Genomic DNA, 14911 nt, shown 5'->3' on the forward strand with positions numbered 1-14911 from the left:
GCATACAATACGCATAAACAGAAATTGCATCTGGTATTTGCACAGTGAGCCAAAGTGTCTGTCTGTGTTCATTTCAGGACAGAAGTGAGATAATGCAGGTTGATTTCTGAGCCTGGATTGTAATTTACTGTTTCAGCTGAAGTGGAGAGGATATGGAGAAACGGCTTCTTCTGGGTCTGTTACACCAGAAGTTTTCAACTTTTTACATCTCATGGAGCACATAAGCTAGTTACTCAAATCTGCGGCACACTGAAATATATATTTCCTACCTATCAAACAAAAAAACTGGTATAATTTTGACTCATTTGCACCAAATGATTGTTGTGTTGGCTGTTGTCATTTATTTATTTAACAATCTAAGGGAAGAGAGGTCAAGGATTCATGCTTTTAAAATTCTTGTGGCACACCAGTTGAAAATCATTGAAAATCGTTGCTTGCACAGGGGAGTTTCACCCTCATTTGAAAGACAGTTGTAATGTTAATAATGCACTACTGACCAACACAGCGTGGTATCGACTGCCATGTTCCGTTGTAGCACACAATGTTTTCTGCTCCCTGAATTAGAGCATTTTCTTGACAGACAATAGATATTCTTTCTCCTTCCAGGTAATTCAGAGTAGTGGCCATATTTTGAGATTTGGGAATCTGAGGTGGAGGTGGACACTTTGGTACTTCTGAAAATATCATAAAAAGGTTTCTTGATGAAAAATAATCAGTTAAGTATATCAAAAGAATAATTCAGTAAGTGAAAATGTATCAGTAAAGAACAAATATAATGTGTTCTAGGTTTAAATATGCTATACTTTTCATCTTGTTTATCATTTTAGTATATCAAGTTGGGTTTACGTTCTCAATACCTTCTTTATAGATTCTTTCTATTATTCTGCCTATGATCCACCTTGGCTAATTAATGTAAAAGCTATTTTCATGATTTCTAACAGTTAGATTGTCCTAACTGAATTATTCACTAAAAACAGACATTAAATACTGTTATTCAGAATATATTATTTTTTAACAAATATCCATGATCAAATATTTTGGGAGTCAATTAAAACCCTAACAAGACATTATACCAGTGAAAGCTGGAGAGCAATAGAAGAAATACATTTTTTTAATGATAGATTAATCTGACAAAGACTCCTGGCCAAGATGTGAATTAGATATATTGATGCATGATTCATGTGCTTTTGATGTTCAAACCGCCCTGCTGGTATTGTTTCCCAGTGTGCCTAAATTGAGAAAAGACAATATAAGAAAGTAAAATATCCTACCAGCTATTAAAGAAATTGAATTAATCATCAAGAAAATCTTAAAAAAACATAGCAAAACAAAAACAACGCTATGTATCGGTTTACTTCCCAGGTGAATTCTATAGGAAATAAAAATACAATAACATTATGTGTAATAATATTACACAGACCTTTCTAGACAACAGAGGAGCAAAGGATACTTCTTAAATGGTTTTATGAGGTCACAATATCCCTGATAACAACAACTTGCAGAGATATTACAAAAAAAGATAGCTGTAATTTAATATCCTCCATGAAAATAGATGCAAAAAATTCTGGAAACTACATCAGCAAATCAAGTACATGAAAGTTAAGAAAGACTAACATATCACCACCAACTAGATTTAACACTAGGAGTGAGAGATTTATATATGCAGTTCACTGTATTAAGAGAATTAAGAAAGTCATATTATCATATCAATAAATGCATTAAAAGCATTAATTGCAGGGTATAGAGCATTGGCCTGAGATGCTGAGGACCCAGGTTCAAAACACCAAGGTTGCCAGCTTGAACATGTTCTCACCAGGTTGAGTGTGAGGTCTCTGGCTTGAGCCCAAAGATCATAGGCTTGAAGCCCAAGGTTGCTGGCTTAAAGCCCAAGGTCAGTGGCTTGAAGCCCAAGGTCACTGACTTGAAGTCCAAAGTCACTGGGTTGAGCAAGGGATCACTGGCTTTGATAGAGTCCCCTGGTCAAGGCACATATGAGAAGCAATCAATGAACAATTAAGCTGCCACAACTATGAGATGATGCTTCTCATCTCTCTCCCTTCCTGTCTTTTTGCCCATCTGTGTTTCTCTCTCTCTCAAGAATGCAAATAAATAAATAATAAAAAGCATTTAAAAACGTTCAACAGTTGTTGAAGATAAAATTATTTACTCAAGTAATGGGGAATGGAAGAAAATTCACTTATACTGATAAATGGCATTTACAAAAATCCTAAATTAACACTGTAATTGTTATAAGAAATTGAATACAGTCCCCTAGTGGTCAAAAATAGAAAAAATATTGTTTTGTTCTCATCTCCTTTGAACAGTTTATTGAAGATTTGAGCAAGTGCACTAAAAAAGACAAATAAAATATAAAAATAAAACGGGACTAGCATATATATATATATATATATATATATATATATATATATAATAGGGATGCTGAACTCGATCAACAGAATACCTACAGTAAATAATGTAAGCATGTACTTTCAGAGTATAATCAATATCCAAAATGCCAGTGCATTTCCTCACACTTAGAGCATAAAACATTGGAAAAATATATATAATTATGAATATTTGCATTTGTAATATCAAAAATATAAAATGTGAGTATATTTTTTAAAACTCTAAATATTCTACACTTAAATTATTACTGGGAAAATAGAAACCAAATTAAATAATTGATGAGATATATCAAGTTTATGACTATGCATTTAATATGGATAAGAATTTAACTCTCGCTAATGTATATTTCACTGTACAACCCATCCTTCTTTTTCACAAGTGGGTATCTTATAAAAATTGATGAGCTTTTCCTAAAATTTTTGTTAATGCTAAGACAAAAAAATTAAAACAATCTTGAATAGGAATAACATAGTTGTGATAATATATCTGGCTTCAAGACTTTATGTAAAGCTAAGGTTTCTTCTATAGCTGACCAATCGCTCATGATATGATGAATATTTACAGAGTGTTTCAGTTATTCTCTAAATTACACTCCAGCTGAAAAATTATTTGTAATAGTAAAGAGTATTAAAATATTTATTAAGACACAATGAGACTCCTTTTACACGGTAGGTGGAAGAGGAATATATTTTGAAAATGTTCTAAACAAGAGCTTACCTACGCAGGTTACTTCGGGATCCCACCTTCCATTCATGCAGATGGAACGTTTCTGTTCGGACTTGCCTCTACAGGAGTAGTTTATCTTCACATTGTGGTCATAGTCAAACCTATATGGCAGGTTAATCTTTTGTGTAGTTGCTCGTGGTAATTTACACCTCTTAAGCTTATTTGTTGCTATAAAATGAAAATATTTCACTTAAAACACTAATTATGAGACTCCAAGCAACTAATACAAAATGGAGCTCTAGAGTTCAGACTATACTGCAATTAGAATTTAGGTCTATAAATTCCATCAATAAAGTTATTCCCAAAATGTTGCAAGAGCTGGGCTATCATGTACGAACATACTCTTATAACCACTAATGATATTTTAAAGAGAATAAACATTCCAAAGACACTTTGGAGATTGAAAGAACATAGAGGTTCACTTTTTGATTTCTCTACATAGTGAAGAGTCATCACATGGCTAAATTTGGTCTCATTTGAAATCTGTGCAAATGTCCACATTCATTTTTTCTTGAGCTCAAACACTCTACATTATTTTTAATACAAAATATTAAAATGTTAAAAGAAAGAAATATTATCTGTGGAAATTGTACATGTGAAGTTGTTCATTTAATTATATTTTTTATAATGTTAATGTAAATTAACAAGAAGGATTCATCAAAGGTATAGTGTAAAGAATGTGAATAGTTAAGCATATCTTTTGCATGATCTCCAAAAATCAGAACATGAAATAAGGTGCTCAAGCCATAATCCATTTTGTATATATACTCTTAGAAACTTTGGGAAGCTATTTTATACACCAGATCATGCTATAATCTAAACATTATGCTGCTGTATGATATTTTTGCCTGCTTTATTATAAGTTACAGGTAAATGATAAAAGTCTTTTATACAGCTACACATTTCAGAAACTTATTGAAGATATCAATTGTATTTGAATATAATAACTTATCAGTGTAGTTCTTAGGTAGTATCTGTTCACAATTTGTTAATGATGAGTGCCAAGTGAGGATAAACAGAACAAAGAAAAGTCAAGTAAATGGCCAAAGAAAACTAATGTTTTTATAACGCCGCCTTAAAAAAAATAAAGGGGACTGATATGAAGCACTAGAGACTGGAGATTTAGTCCTATTTTTTAGGATTGTTCCAGAGTGTTGAGGGAGAAAAAATGAAGAGTCTTCTTGAGGGGATAGTGACTGAGGGAGGTTCTGTAGTAAAGAAGGTGTGGCAGCTGTTGTCCTATGGCCCCTATGATGATGGGTTTCTGGAAGAATTTCTTTGTTCATTAAGAGGTAATAAACATTGTGACAAGAGTGAAAAGTTAGACTATAAGGAGGAACAAAAAAAATATTGTAAGACAAAATTTAAATCCTGTATCTGTAATATTTAGCTTTATATTTGTAAAGATAAACAATATTTATATCAGAGGCAGATTCAAAAAACGCTATTGCCAGTGTCTATTTTTCCTCGGTAGACACTATTGAACCATAAACAAGTGTTTGGATTCATTGTAACTAACCATCTGACATGTTCAAGAATATCACTAAATTTCAAAAATATGGTTGCAAGTTTTACATTAAATTTTACATTTTATTAAAAGTCAGTTGTATTCTCACCAATGCACTGAGGTAGTTTAGTCCACCTTCCCTTAATACACGTAATTGATCTGTGGCCAATCACTGTAAATTCTTCTGTGCAATTGAACTCTACTGACTCTCCATGGTGAAAGGGTGGGTCATGGAATATTGCATAGCCCTGATCAATTTCAGGTATATCCCCACATGTACTGTTCTCCTCTGAAAATTTCACAAACATATGTTAATCATTAAAATTAATTTATGTGTTTATCTGAATATAAACACAAAGTGTTAATCTATATGTTTATATTTTATATACATTACCAATACAGCTGGGCAAGGCTGTCCATTCTCCATCAACACATTGAATTTTCCTAGACCCCTTCATGAGAAACCTCGGGTTGCAAGCATACTCCACAACTTCACCATGTTCGTATTCTTCTTTAGGTGTATCTATGGAATTCCCGTTAGGGAGCTGAGGTTGTGGACCACACGGTTTTACTGCAGCTGTGGAAGAAATATTGTATACTTAGTGGTTAACTTGTCTATTTTGCAACTGAAACTCCAGTGAAGTGATGTTTTTCTTCTATTATTTGTTTATTATCTAAATTCTTATAGTGTTCTTTGGCAAACAAAAAAGAATGGTGTTTACACCAGATTCATGTCTCCCAGTTCTGTTACTTTGACCAAACTAGCATATTGGAAGTATATTTAAGCCCAGGAAACATGCTCAATATTACAGATAGCCTAAAACTATATGTAACTTCATTAACAATTATGATTGCATAACTTACAATATTCATATTTCATGGAAACATTTCATCAAAACTTTTTGAAAAATACTATCATTAATCAACAAATTGTAACTGTGGCAAAGATTTAATCATCAAATTGTAACTGTTATACATGTGATTGAAGTGATTCTAAAATGCTTGAATATTGTTTAGACATACTCAGTGAAATGTGAGGTGAGGTCCATGCTAATAGAAATGTCCTATATTAATGGTGGAATGGTACTAAAAATATGACTAAACATGTAATTCCAGTGTAAGACACAGTATGTCTACTGATAGATGCTTCCAGTATGTATTTCAATAAAAAACAAAAATTACTTTCTAAATAAAGAATTCTAAATATCTACTATCCAACACATGTTCTTCTCAAGTATATCTCTGGCTTAATGTCTTGGATTACAGACACATTGGATGCCAACAGAAAAGTAAGAGAAAAAAATAATTGATACACAAAATTCTATATTTTGTTTGAGCAATTGTCAGATAAACATTCACCTTTACACGTTGGAAGGTTAGGCGACCATCCAAAGTTGTAGCACTGAATCGAATCTGGTCCAACAATCTTATCTCTGTTTCTGCAGGTGAATTTCAACACGTCTCCAACTCTGTATTTATCCAAAGGGTTTTGAACAACTAAATTTTCTTCTATATCGGGAGTGATACATTCTTTTTCTATGAAAATGTCAAATAACTTAATAAGACTACATAAAGAGTCATTGCCTAAGTAGATTTTATGTGTCATGCCACCATGAGTTGCTGGGTGTCGCACATATACAGAGACATCAAGTAGGTGCTCTTTTTGGAAAAACATTGTATACTAGGTTTTTATACATTCTTCAAATTTATATGCTGCTCTCTGAACAGCAATATATGTATTCTGAAAATTTATTTGTAAAATCAACTTGCTTATAGTAGATCTGATTTTATCACCGACATTTATAAAATTTAACACTACATTTTCTGTACTATCAAAACAAAACTATTCTCTTACATTAAAAAATAACAAAAATTAACTACAATTTTAAATTATATGTTGAAATAAAAATTTATATTTTTTAATAGAGTTGGGGAACTGAGCCACTCAAAGAGGCATTTCTAATATATTTCACTTATAGGAACATTAAAAGTCAATTAATTAATATTTTATAAGGAAATAAAAAAACTGAAACATAAACTAAAGCATAAATAAAGATGAAGTAACATGTTCAAGGTCACATAGCTAGGTATATTTCAGGATTCCTAAATATTTATACAATGTTAAACAATCTATTCTTATTGTACTTATAATATATAATGATTATTAATAAATTGTTAATTATTATAATTCAAATTAATAATGTACAAGATAATTTTTAAAAAATATTTAAAACTTTTAAAGTCTTGACATTGTTGAATATTATCAAAAAATGCATGTTTCTTATTTGATTCCTCCATCCATTAATTAATATGTAAAATCAACAAGTGGAATTTAAAAATTGGAATCATACCAAAAAAAGAAAATTCTTACAATTTAAAAGTTAAATATAAGCACAAAATAATGAAAGTAGACATGGCTTCACCATTTATAAAAGTAATGTCACTAAAAAAACTCAATAAATTTGCTTTTGTTTTTGTTTTTTTGTTGAGCTCTGCAGCTTAATTGAGAAGGTCAAACTAGAAGGAGAAGCACTAAGATTTTTCTCCTAAAATTCTATTTTGATATCCGAGATAGTGATCCTTTCATTTGTGTGTATCTTTCTTTACATATTTTGTGCTTATTTGATATCAAAGAGACCTTCCAGGACCCATGAAACAGACTCAGATTTCAGCTAATTCATGTGCAATTTCCTGTTGCATGGTGGAGGAAAGTTATTGGAAAAGAATACTAAGCTGTCATTTGTGTAGTTGATACTTGGGAGAATGACACCGTGCTCATGAATGCCTACTTATGTGTTCCCCAGGTCGTAAGTTACTATAAAATTTTTGATGGAAAACTGTATTGGCTATATTGGCTTCTATTGCTGTCTCTTTTCTATCCTGGTTTCAGGTCATGCCTGGTGGCTTTGGAAATGCCACAGAACCACATATTCCTGATTTTACATTCTTTATCAGTGAAGACCCATCACAGTTGTAAAACTTCTGGCTTTATACAACCCAGAAAAGAAATTTAAAATCCTCCCCTTTTACTTAGAATGATCATTTCACAAGTAGGTCTCATCAGCAGATGTAAATATTCAACCCTGTAGTTTACAATCCAATTGTGATCGTCCACGGGCCATTCAACCATCATGTGCCCAAGTCAGAAGTTGAGATGTTCCTCTCAAAGTGCTTTTCCTACTGCTCACACCACCTTACAAATACCCTTCTCCATTTACCTGCTTACTTATGACAACAGTTGAAATTAAACATGTGAGTGCCTTGATTTACAACTCTGTCTGATACCCAACAATCAGTAACATTACCCATGTACTCTAACATCAAACTGTACCCAAATCTGTCTTCTGCCCTGCATGTCCTCAGCCATCCCTCTGCCCCAACCCTGACCTAAAATTCTCCCACATCTGGAGAAGAATCCCTGATAGATCCCAAATATTGTTTTGTTTTCAAAACTTGGCATGGACTGTTCTCTTGAGTTGGAATACTCTGTGTCACCCGGATGCCCACAGACTGAAGTCCTATTTCTCACCTGGAAAACAGGCAACTGAGTGGCAAACAGGAAGAAGACTCATGTAACAGTCCATGCAATTATTTAAGATCAAAAACTAACAAATTCCACTAAGGATCTGCAGACATTAACATTCAAGTTGGGAGGTAAAGAAACACAACACAACAAAACAAAACTCAGAAGCAAAATAGCTGAGAAAACAGCACGAAAATATAATTTCGGCAATGAGTGCCTGTTGTTACATGATATAGAAGCTGTGTTTGGAATAACAACAATTATGCTTTATTCACAAATCTGTGATGGATATGGACAGTAGGCTACACTAGTGTGCTGGGTTAAATCGATTATGACTTTGGACTTCAAAACATCCTCTTCTCCCAATTTATTGATACATTAAGTAATTAAAAGGAGACACCTCGCCTGACCAGGCAGGGGCACACTGGATACAGCATCCGACTGGGATGGGGAGGACCCAGGTTCAAAACCCTGATGTTGATGGCTTGAGCGAGGGCTCATCTGGCTTGAGTGTGGGGTGCTGGCTTAAGCATTGGATCATAGACATGACCCCATGGTCGCTGGCTTGAGACAAAGGTCACTGGCTTGAGCAAGGGGTCATTCACTCTGTTGTACCTCCCACCCCTCAGGTCAAGGCACATATGAGAAAGGAATCAATAAACAACTAATGAGACTAAGGAGCCGCAATGAACAACTGATGCCTCTCATCTCTCTTCCTTACTGCCTGTGTGTACTTCTCTGTCCTTCTCTCTGTCTCTCTCTCTGTCTCTGTCACATAATAAATAAATAAATAAATAAATAAATAAATAAGTAAATAAAAGGAGAAACCTCTGTTTTAATCAGTGTTCATTAAAAAATAATTCCATACCATCCAAAGATGCAACAAGGGAAACATGTGAAACACATTTCTTTGGTCTTGATAATCCTGAAAAGCAGTACTTACCACGACAGGTGGGTGCACCAGACCAACCATTGTCACCACACTCTATGACACCTGTGGTGTGTCCGGCTTCATTTTTATATCCATCCTGGCACTCATACTCCAACCTGTCATTGACCTTATACCACGTGCGGCCAGCTTTGGCCCTGGCATTCTCAAACACAGGCATACCACAAGATTCTAATGCAAAATAGAATTGAAGATTTCATTTCTAATATGATGTTAATAAACAATCTAATTAATTAAGTCAGCCCCATCCCAAGAAAGAAAAGAAAAGTTTTATCACTTAGAATATGTTAATATGTTATGTATCATAGAAAATTAATCAACAATACCTGGGATAAATAAATCATTGTCCTAAAATCATTACCCATAGTGAAAACATATATTTCTACACAGTTTTGCTATCACTTATATTATTGGAAAAACTTATTTTAAGAACATATTTCTCAATTTTATTTTACTTAGATATTTATTCTATGTTAGCAATAAAATAGGCCACAATAGATATAATGTACTTTTTTTGTTGTTGTTGTTTAGCATACAGGACAGCATTTTGTAAATACAGGTGCCAAACTTAGTAGCAGTTGTAAAATATATGCTGGAACAAAGTGAATTTGTTCCATAAAAGATTAATTTTTAACAATGAGAATAAATGTTTAGAGATTCTATGAAATTCTACTTTAGAACATACTTATTTTAATGCTCACATGCTGTTAAAGCTTTTCAAATATTTACTTAATGGCCATATAGTATTTCATACTTATTAAGAATGAAAGTAGAAGACAGTTATACATTTGTAATTAGTATAAAAAAGTGAAATGTTAAAAAATGGTCTCAATTTTCTCTAACATTATACTGGAGTGATGTTATTGAAAGTTTAAATAATTTACCTCAAATTTGATAATGTAGTATGTAACTAGTTAGCTTAAAGCTTAAAAAATAAAAAGCAAAACTATAATAATAAAAGTAATAGAGACATTTTCTCATCCCTAATAAGAGTAATATGATTATAATTCCTAATAAGAGAAATGGATGACTGATCACAATTTAATATAAAATAAGTTTTTTTGGAGGAAACCATCATTTTATTTTTATTTTGGCTAGTTCTCATAGCACATATAGAAATGAAAAAAAAAATTGAAACGAACAGTTTAAATATCCATGTCACTTAAAGGGAATGAAAAATATGGCTGCATGGCTGTGAGTTAATAGATAAATTGAGCAATTATTCCGGAAAATTCTCTTAAACATCGGGGTCATAGGAAGAGACATTTTTCAATGCAGCCAAGTCCCATTCCATCTAGAAGCCTTTCTTAGTCTCCACTAACTAGATGATTGTAGGTTTTGAAAAGGAAATGATTTTTCAAAAGAAGATTCACCCTACAGTAGCAACCATATAAATTATACAGGTGAAATAATTTCAAAATGATCTACTATGAACCCATATTTTCACTTAACAACATAAAACTTTTATGTCTAGGAATAAACACTCTGACATAAAAGTCTGATCACCTAAACACAGGAACAGCATGCCAAGGTCTCAGCCCTCAATAAATGACTTGACACCAGAGGACAAAAAGGTTCCCCAACCAGGATGTCCTACAGGTGGAAAAACATTGAACTGAAAACTGAACCTTCTTTATATCTACCTTCTTGGTAATTAACTGTAAAAGGAAAAAAATTATGTACATATTATTTCTCAAACATATTTATCTTTCAAAGTGGAACCACCTCAGCTAATGCCAACTCAGGAAAAGAAATTCAGTTAAAGTAAACTTTTGTACAACTGCCTTTGACACAATGAACATGAGTATCATGAATGACTTACTAATGCACTTGGGCTGAGCTGACCATCCACGTCGCTGACACGTAATAGAGCCTGACATCTGACCATCTTCTGTGATGTAACCTTGTTTGCACCTGTATTGTGTTTCTTTATGTAAGGGATATATATCATCAGATTCAGCAAGAAATCCATTCTTTATTCTTACATCTGATTTTAAACATGTTTCTGAAAGGAAGAGAATAAAAGGAAAAGATAAGCATACGGTCAACAACATTTTCATAAGGACCAAAGCAATATAACAACAGAGAAAATAAGGCATCATTTATAAAGGAAAACTGGAAAATAATCCCTATCATCCAAGGGCTTGTGTCAGTGTAAATAAGCTGTGAGTTTCCGAAGATATTAAATCAAGATATTAAAAGAAAATTTTTTGACACTATGCAAAATTTAAAATACTCATAATTCTTTGTAAGGAATCATTAGGAATCTGTTAGTATAATAGATCAGGAACTTGTTACCCTGCCAGAGTTTCCCCAGCAATGGTTTCATTTCTAAGTCCTGTTTCAAATAGTTCAGAGGTCAGAGCCTGTGTCTCACCATGGGAAAAAAGAAGCTAACTATGTCGGGGGACGGATGTGCCAACCAGCTTGATCTGGTGGTCACTTCACAAGGTGTACTCAGATCACAACAGCAAGCCTTAAACCTTAAACACATTCAATTCCCATTTTTCAATTACACCGTTAACAGTGAAAACAGGAAATCAAATCTGACAAAATAAAAATATATGCAGAAATCAAAGAGAAAGCAAACACTAGAATAAATGAACAGCATTAAAAGATGGTTCATTGAAGAAATTAAATAAATTAATGAATACAAAGCAAGAATAATAAAGTAACTCTGGCCATAGACGATGAGGAAAATGAGCCAAATATATGAAAAATATCGTGAGGCATATGGACACAGCCAGTGCGTAACTACAGTTCCCGAGAGAGAGAGTTAAATGATGGGAGCTCTATTCTTAAAGTGGTACATTGGGGTGGAGAGGGGACTTTACACAAATGCAAGAGCTTTAAAAGTCTATATAGCAATCCCATGATTCTTTTTTTTTAATAATTTTATTTTTTTAATGGGGTGACATCAATAAATCAGGATACATATATTCAAAGATAATATGTCCAGGCTATCTTGCCGTTCAATTATGTTGCATACCCATCACCCAAAGTCAGATTGTCCTCTGTCACCTTCTATCTAGTTTTCTTTGTGCCCCTCCCCCTCCCCCTTTCCCTCTCCCTCTCCCCCCTCCCCCTGTAACCACCACACTCTTATCAATGTCTCTTAGTCTCACTTTTATGTCCCACCTACGTATGGAATAATGCAGTTCCTGTTTTTTTCTGATTTACTTATTTCACTTCGTATAATGTTATCAAGATCCCACCATTTTGCTGTAAATGATCCGATGTCATCATTTCTTATGGCTGAGTAGTATTCCATAGTGTATATGTGCCACATCTTCTTTATCCAGTCATCTATTGACGGGCTTTTTGGTTGTTTCCATGTCCTGGCCACTGTGAACAATGCTGCAATGAACATGGGGCTGCATGTGTCTTTAAGTATCAATGTTTCTGAGTTTTGGGAGTATATACACAGTAGAGGGATTGCTGGGTCATAAGGTAGTTCTATTTTCAGTTTTTTGAGGAACCACCATACTTTCTTCCATAATGGTTGTACTACTTTACATTCCCACCAACAGTGTATGAGGGTTCCTTTTTCTCCACAGCCTCTCCAACATTTGTTATTACCAGTCTTGTTAATAATAGCTAATCTAACAGGTGTGAGGTGGTATCTCATTGCAGTTTTGATTTGCATTTCTCTAATAGCTAAAGAAGATGAGCATCTTTTCATATATCTGTTGGCCATTTGTATTTCTTCCTGGGAGAAGTGTCTGTTCATGTCCTCTTCCCATTTTTTTATTGGACTGTTTGTTTGTTGTTGAGTTTTATGAGTTCTTTGTATATTTTGAATATTAGGCCCTTATCTGAGCTGTTGTTTGAAAATATTATTTCCCATTTAGTTGGCTGTCTGTTTATTTTGTTATCAGTTTCTCTTGCTGAGCAAAAACTTCTTAGTCTGATGTAGTTCCCATTCATTAATTTTTGCCTTCACTTCTCTTGCCTTTAGAGTCAAATTCATAAAATGCTCTTTAAAACCCAGGTCCATGAGTTTAGTACCTAAGTCTTTTTCTATGTATTTTATTGTTTCAGGTCTTATGTTTAGATCTTTGATCCATTTTGAGTTAATTTTAGTACAGGGGGACAAACTGTAGTCCAGTTTCATTCTTTTGCATGTGGCTTTCTAGATTTCACAGCACCATTTATTGAAGAGGCTTTCTTTTCTCCATTGTGTGTTGTTGGCCCCTTTATCAAAAATTATTTGACTATATATATGTGGTTTTATTTCTGGACTTTCTATTCTGTTCCATTGGTCTGAGTGTCTATTTTTCTGCCAATACCATGCTGTTTTGATTGTCGTGGCCCTATAATAGAGTTTGAAGTCAGGTATTGTAATGCCCCCAGCTTCATTCTTTTTCTTTAGGATTGCTTTGGCTATTCGGGGTTTTTTATAGTTCCATATAAATCTGATGATTTTTTGCTCCATTTCTTTAAAAAATGTCATTGGAATTTTGATGGGAATTGCATTAAATTTGTATATTGCTTTGGGTAATATGGCCATCTTGATTATATTTATTCTTCCTAACCAAGAACAAGGTTCCATCTCATTATATCTTTTTTGATTTCCCTTAACAATGGTTTATAGTTTTCATTATATAAGTCCTTTACATTCTTTGTTATGTTTATTCCTAAGTATTTTATTTTTTTTGTTGCAATCGTGAAGGGGATTATTCTTTTGATTTCATTCTCAAATGTTTTATTGTTGGCGTATAGAAAGGCTATTGACTTCTGTATGTTAATTTTGTATCCTGCGACCTTACTGTATTGGCTTATTGTTTCTAGTAGTCTTTTTGTGGATTCTTTGGGGTTTTCGATGTATAGGATCATATCATCTGCAAAAAGTGATACCTTTACTTCTTCTTTTCTGATATGGATGCCTTTTATTTCTTTGTCTTGTCTGATTGCTCTGGCTAGAACCTCTAGTACCACATTAAATAAGAGTGGAGAGAGTGGACAACCCTGTCTTGTTCCTGATTTAAGGGGGAAAGCCTTCAGTTTAGTGCCATTTAATATGATGTTAGCTGATGGTTTATCATATATGGCCTTTATCATGTTGAGATATTTTCCTTCTATACCCATTTTATTGAGAGTCTTAAACATAAAATTGTGTTGTATTTTATCGAAAGCCTTTTCTGCGTCTATTGTAAGATCATGTGATTTTTGTTCTTTGTTTTGTTGATATGGTGTATTATGTTAACCGTTTTACGTATGTTGAACCATCCTTGAGATTCTGGGATGAATCCCACTTGATCATGATGTATTTTTTTTTTAATATGTTGTTGTATTCGATTTGCTAGTATTTTGTTTAGTATTTTAGCATCTGTACTCATTAGAGATATTGGTCTGTAGCTTTCTTTTTTGTGCCATCCTTGCCTGGTTTTGGTATGAGGGTTATGTTGGCCTCATAAAATGTGTTTGGAAGTATTGCTTCTTCTTCAATTTTTTGGAAGACTTTGAGTAGAATAGGAATCAAGTCTTCTTTGAATGTTTGATAAAATGCACTGGTATAGCCGTCAGGGCCTGGACTTTTATTTTTGGGGAGGTTTTTAATGGTTTTTTCTATTTCTTCTCAACTAATAGGTCTGTTTAGGCTTTTTGCTTCTTCTTGACTCAGTCTAGGAAGGTTGCATTGTTTTAGGAATTTATCCATTTCTTTTAGATTGTTGAATTTAGTGGCATAAAGTTTTTCATAGTATTCTACAATAATTCTTAGTATATCTACGGTGTCCATGGTGATTTCTCCTCTTTCATTTTGGATTTTGTTTATATGAGTTCTTTCTCTTTTTTCCTT

At 33.4% G+C, this 14911-nt stretch overlaps 1 protein-coding gene across 3 annotated transcripts in view; it reads right to left on the reverse strand.

The window, feature by feature from the left end:
• Positions 1-14911, reverse strand: part of LOC136402167 (complement factor H-like) — a 65647-nt gene that overhangs the window by 16075 nt on the left and 34661 nt on the right. For 2 of the 3 annotated variants that reach the window (XM_066379893.1, XM_066379892.1), the window contains 7 exons: positions 10934-11116; positions 9106-9282; positions 5999-6175; positions 5034-5216; positions 4749-4928; positions 3124-3300; positions 498-674 (listed from right to left, as the gene is read on the reverse strand). In XM_066379893.1, coding sequence (XP_066235990.1) covers positions 498-674; positions 3124-3300; positions 4749-4928; positions 5034-5216; positions 5999-6175; positions 9106-9282; positions 10934-11116 — 1254 coding nt within the window. The remainder of the gene's footprint in view (positions 1-497; positions 675-3123; positions 3301-4748; positions 4929-5033; positions 5217-5998; positions 6176-9105; positions 9283-10933; positions 11117-14911) is intronic. The other variant, XM_066379894.1, reaches the window with a different exon arrangement.

Source organism: Saccopteryx leptura, chromosome 1 (assembly GCF_036850995.1).
Source record: "Saccopteryx leptura isolate mSacLep1 chromosome 1, mSacLep1_pri_phased_curated, whole genome shotgun sequence".
NCBI classification, from domain to species: domain Eukaryota; kingdom Metazoa; phylum Chordata; class Mammalia; order Chiroptera; family Emballonuridae; genus Saccopteryx; species Saccopteryx leptura.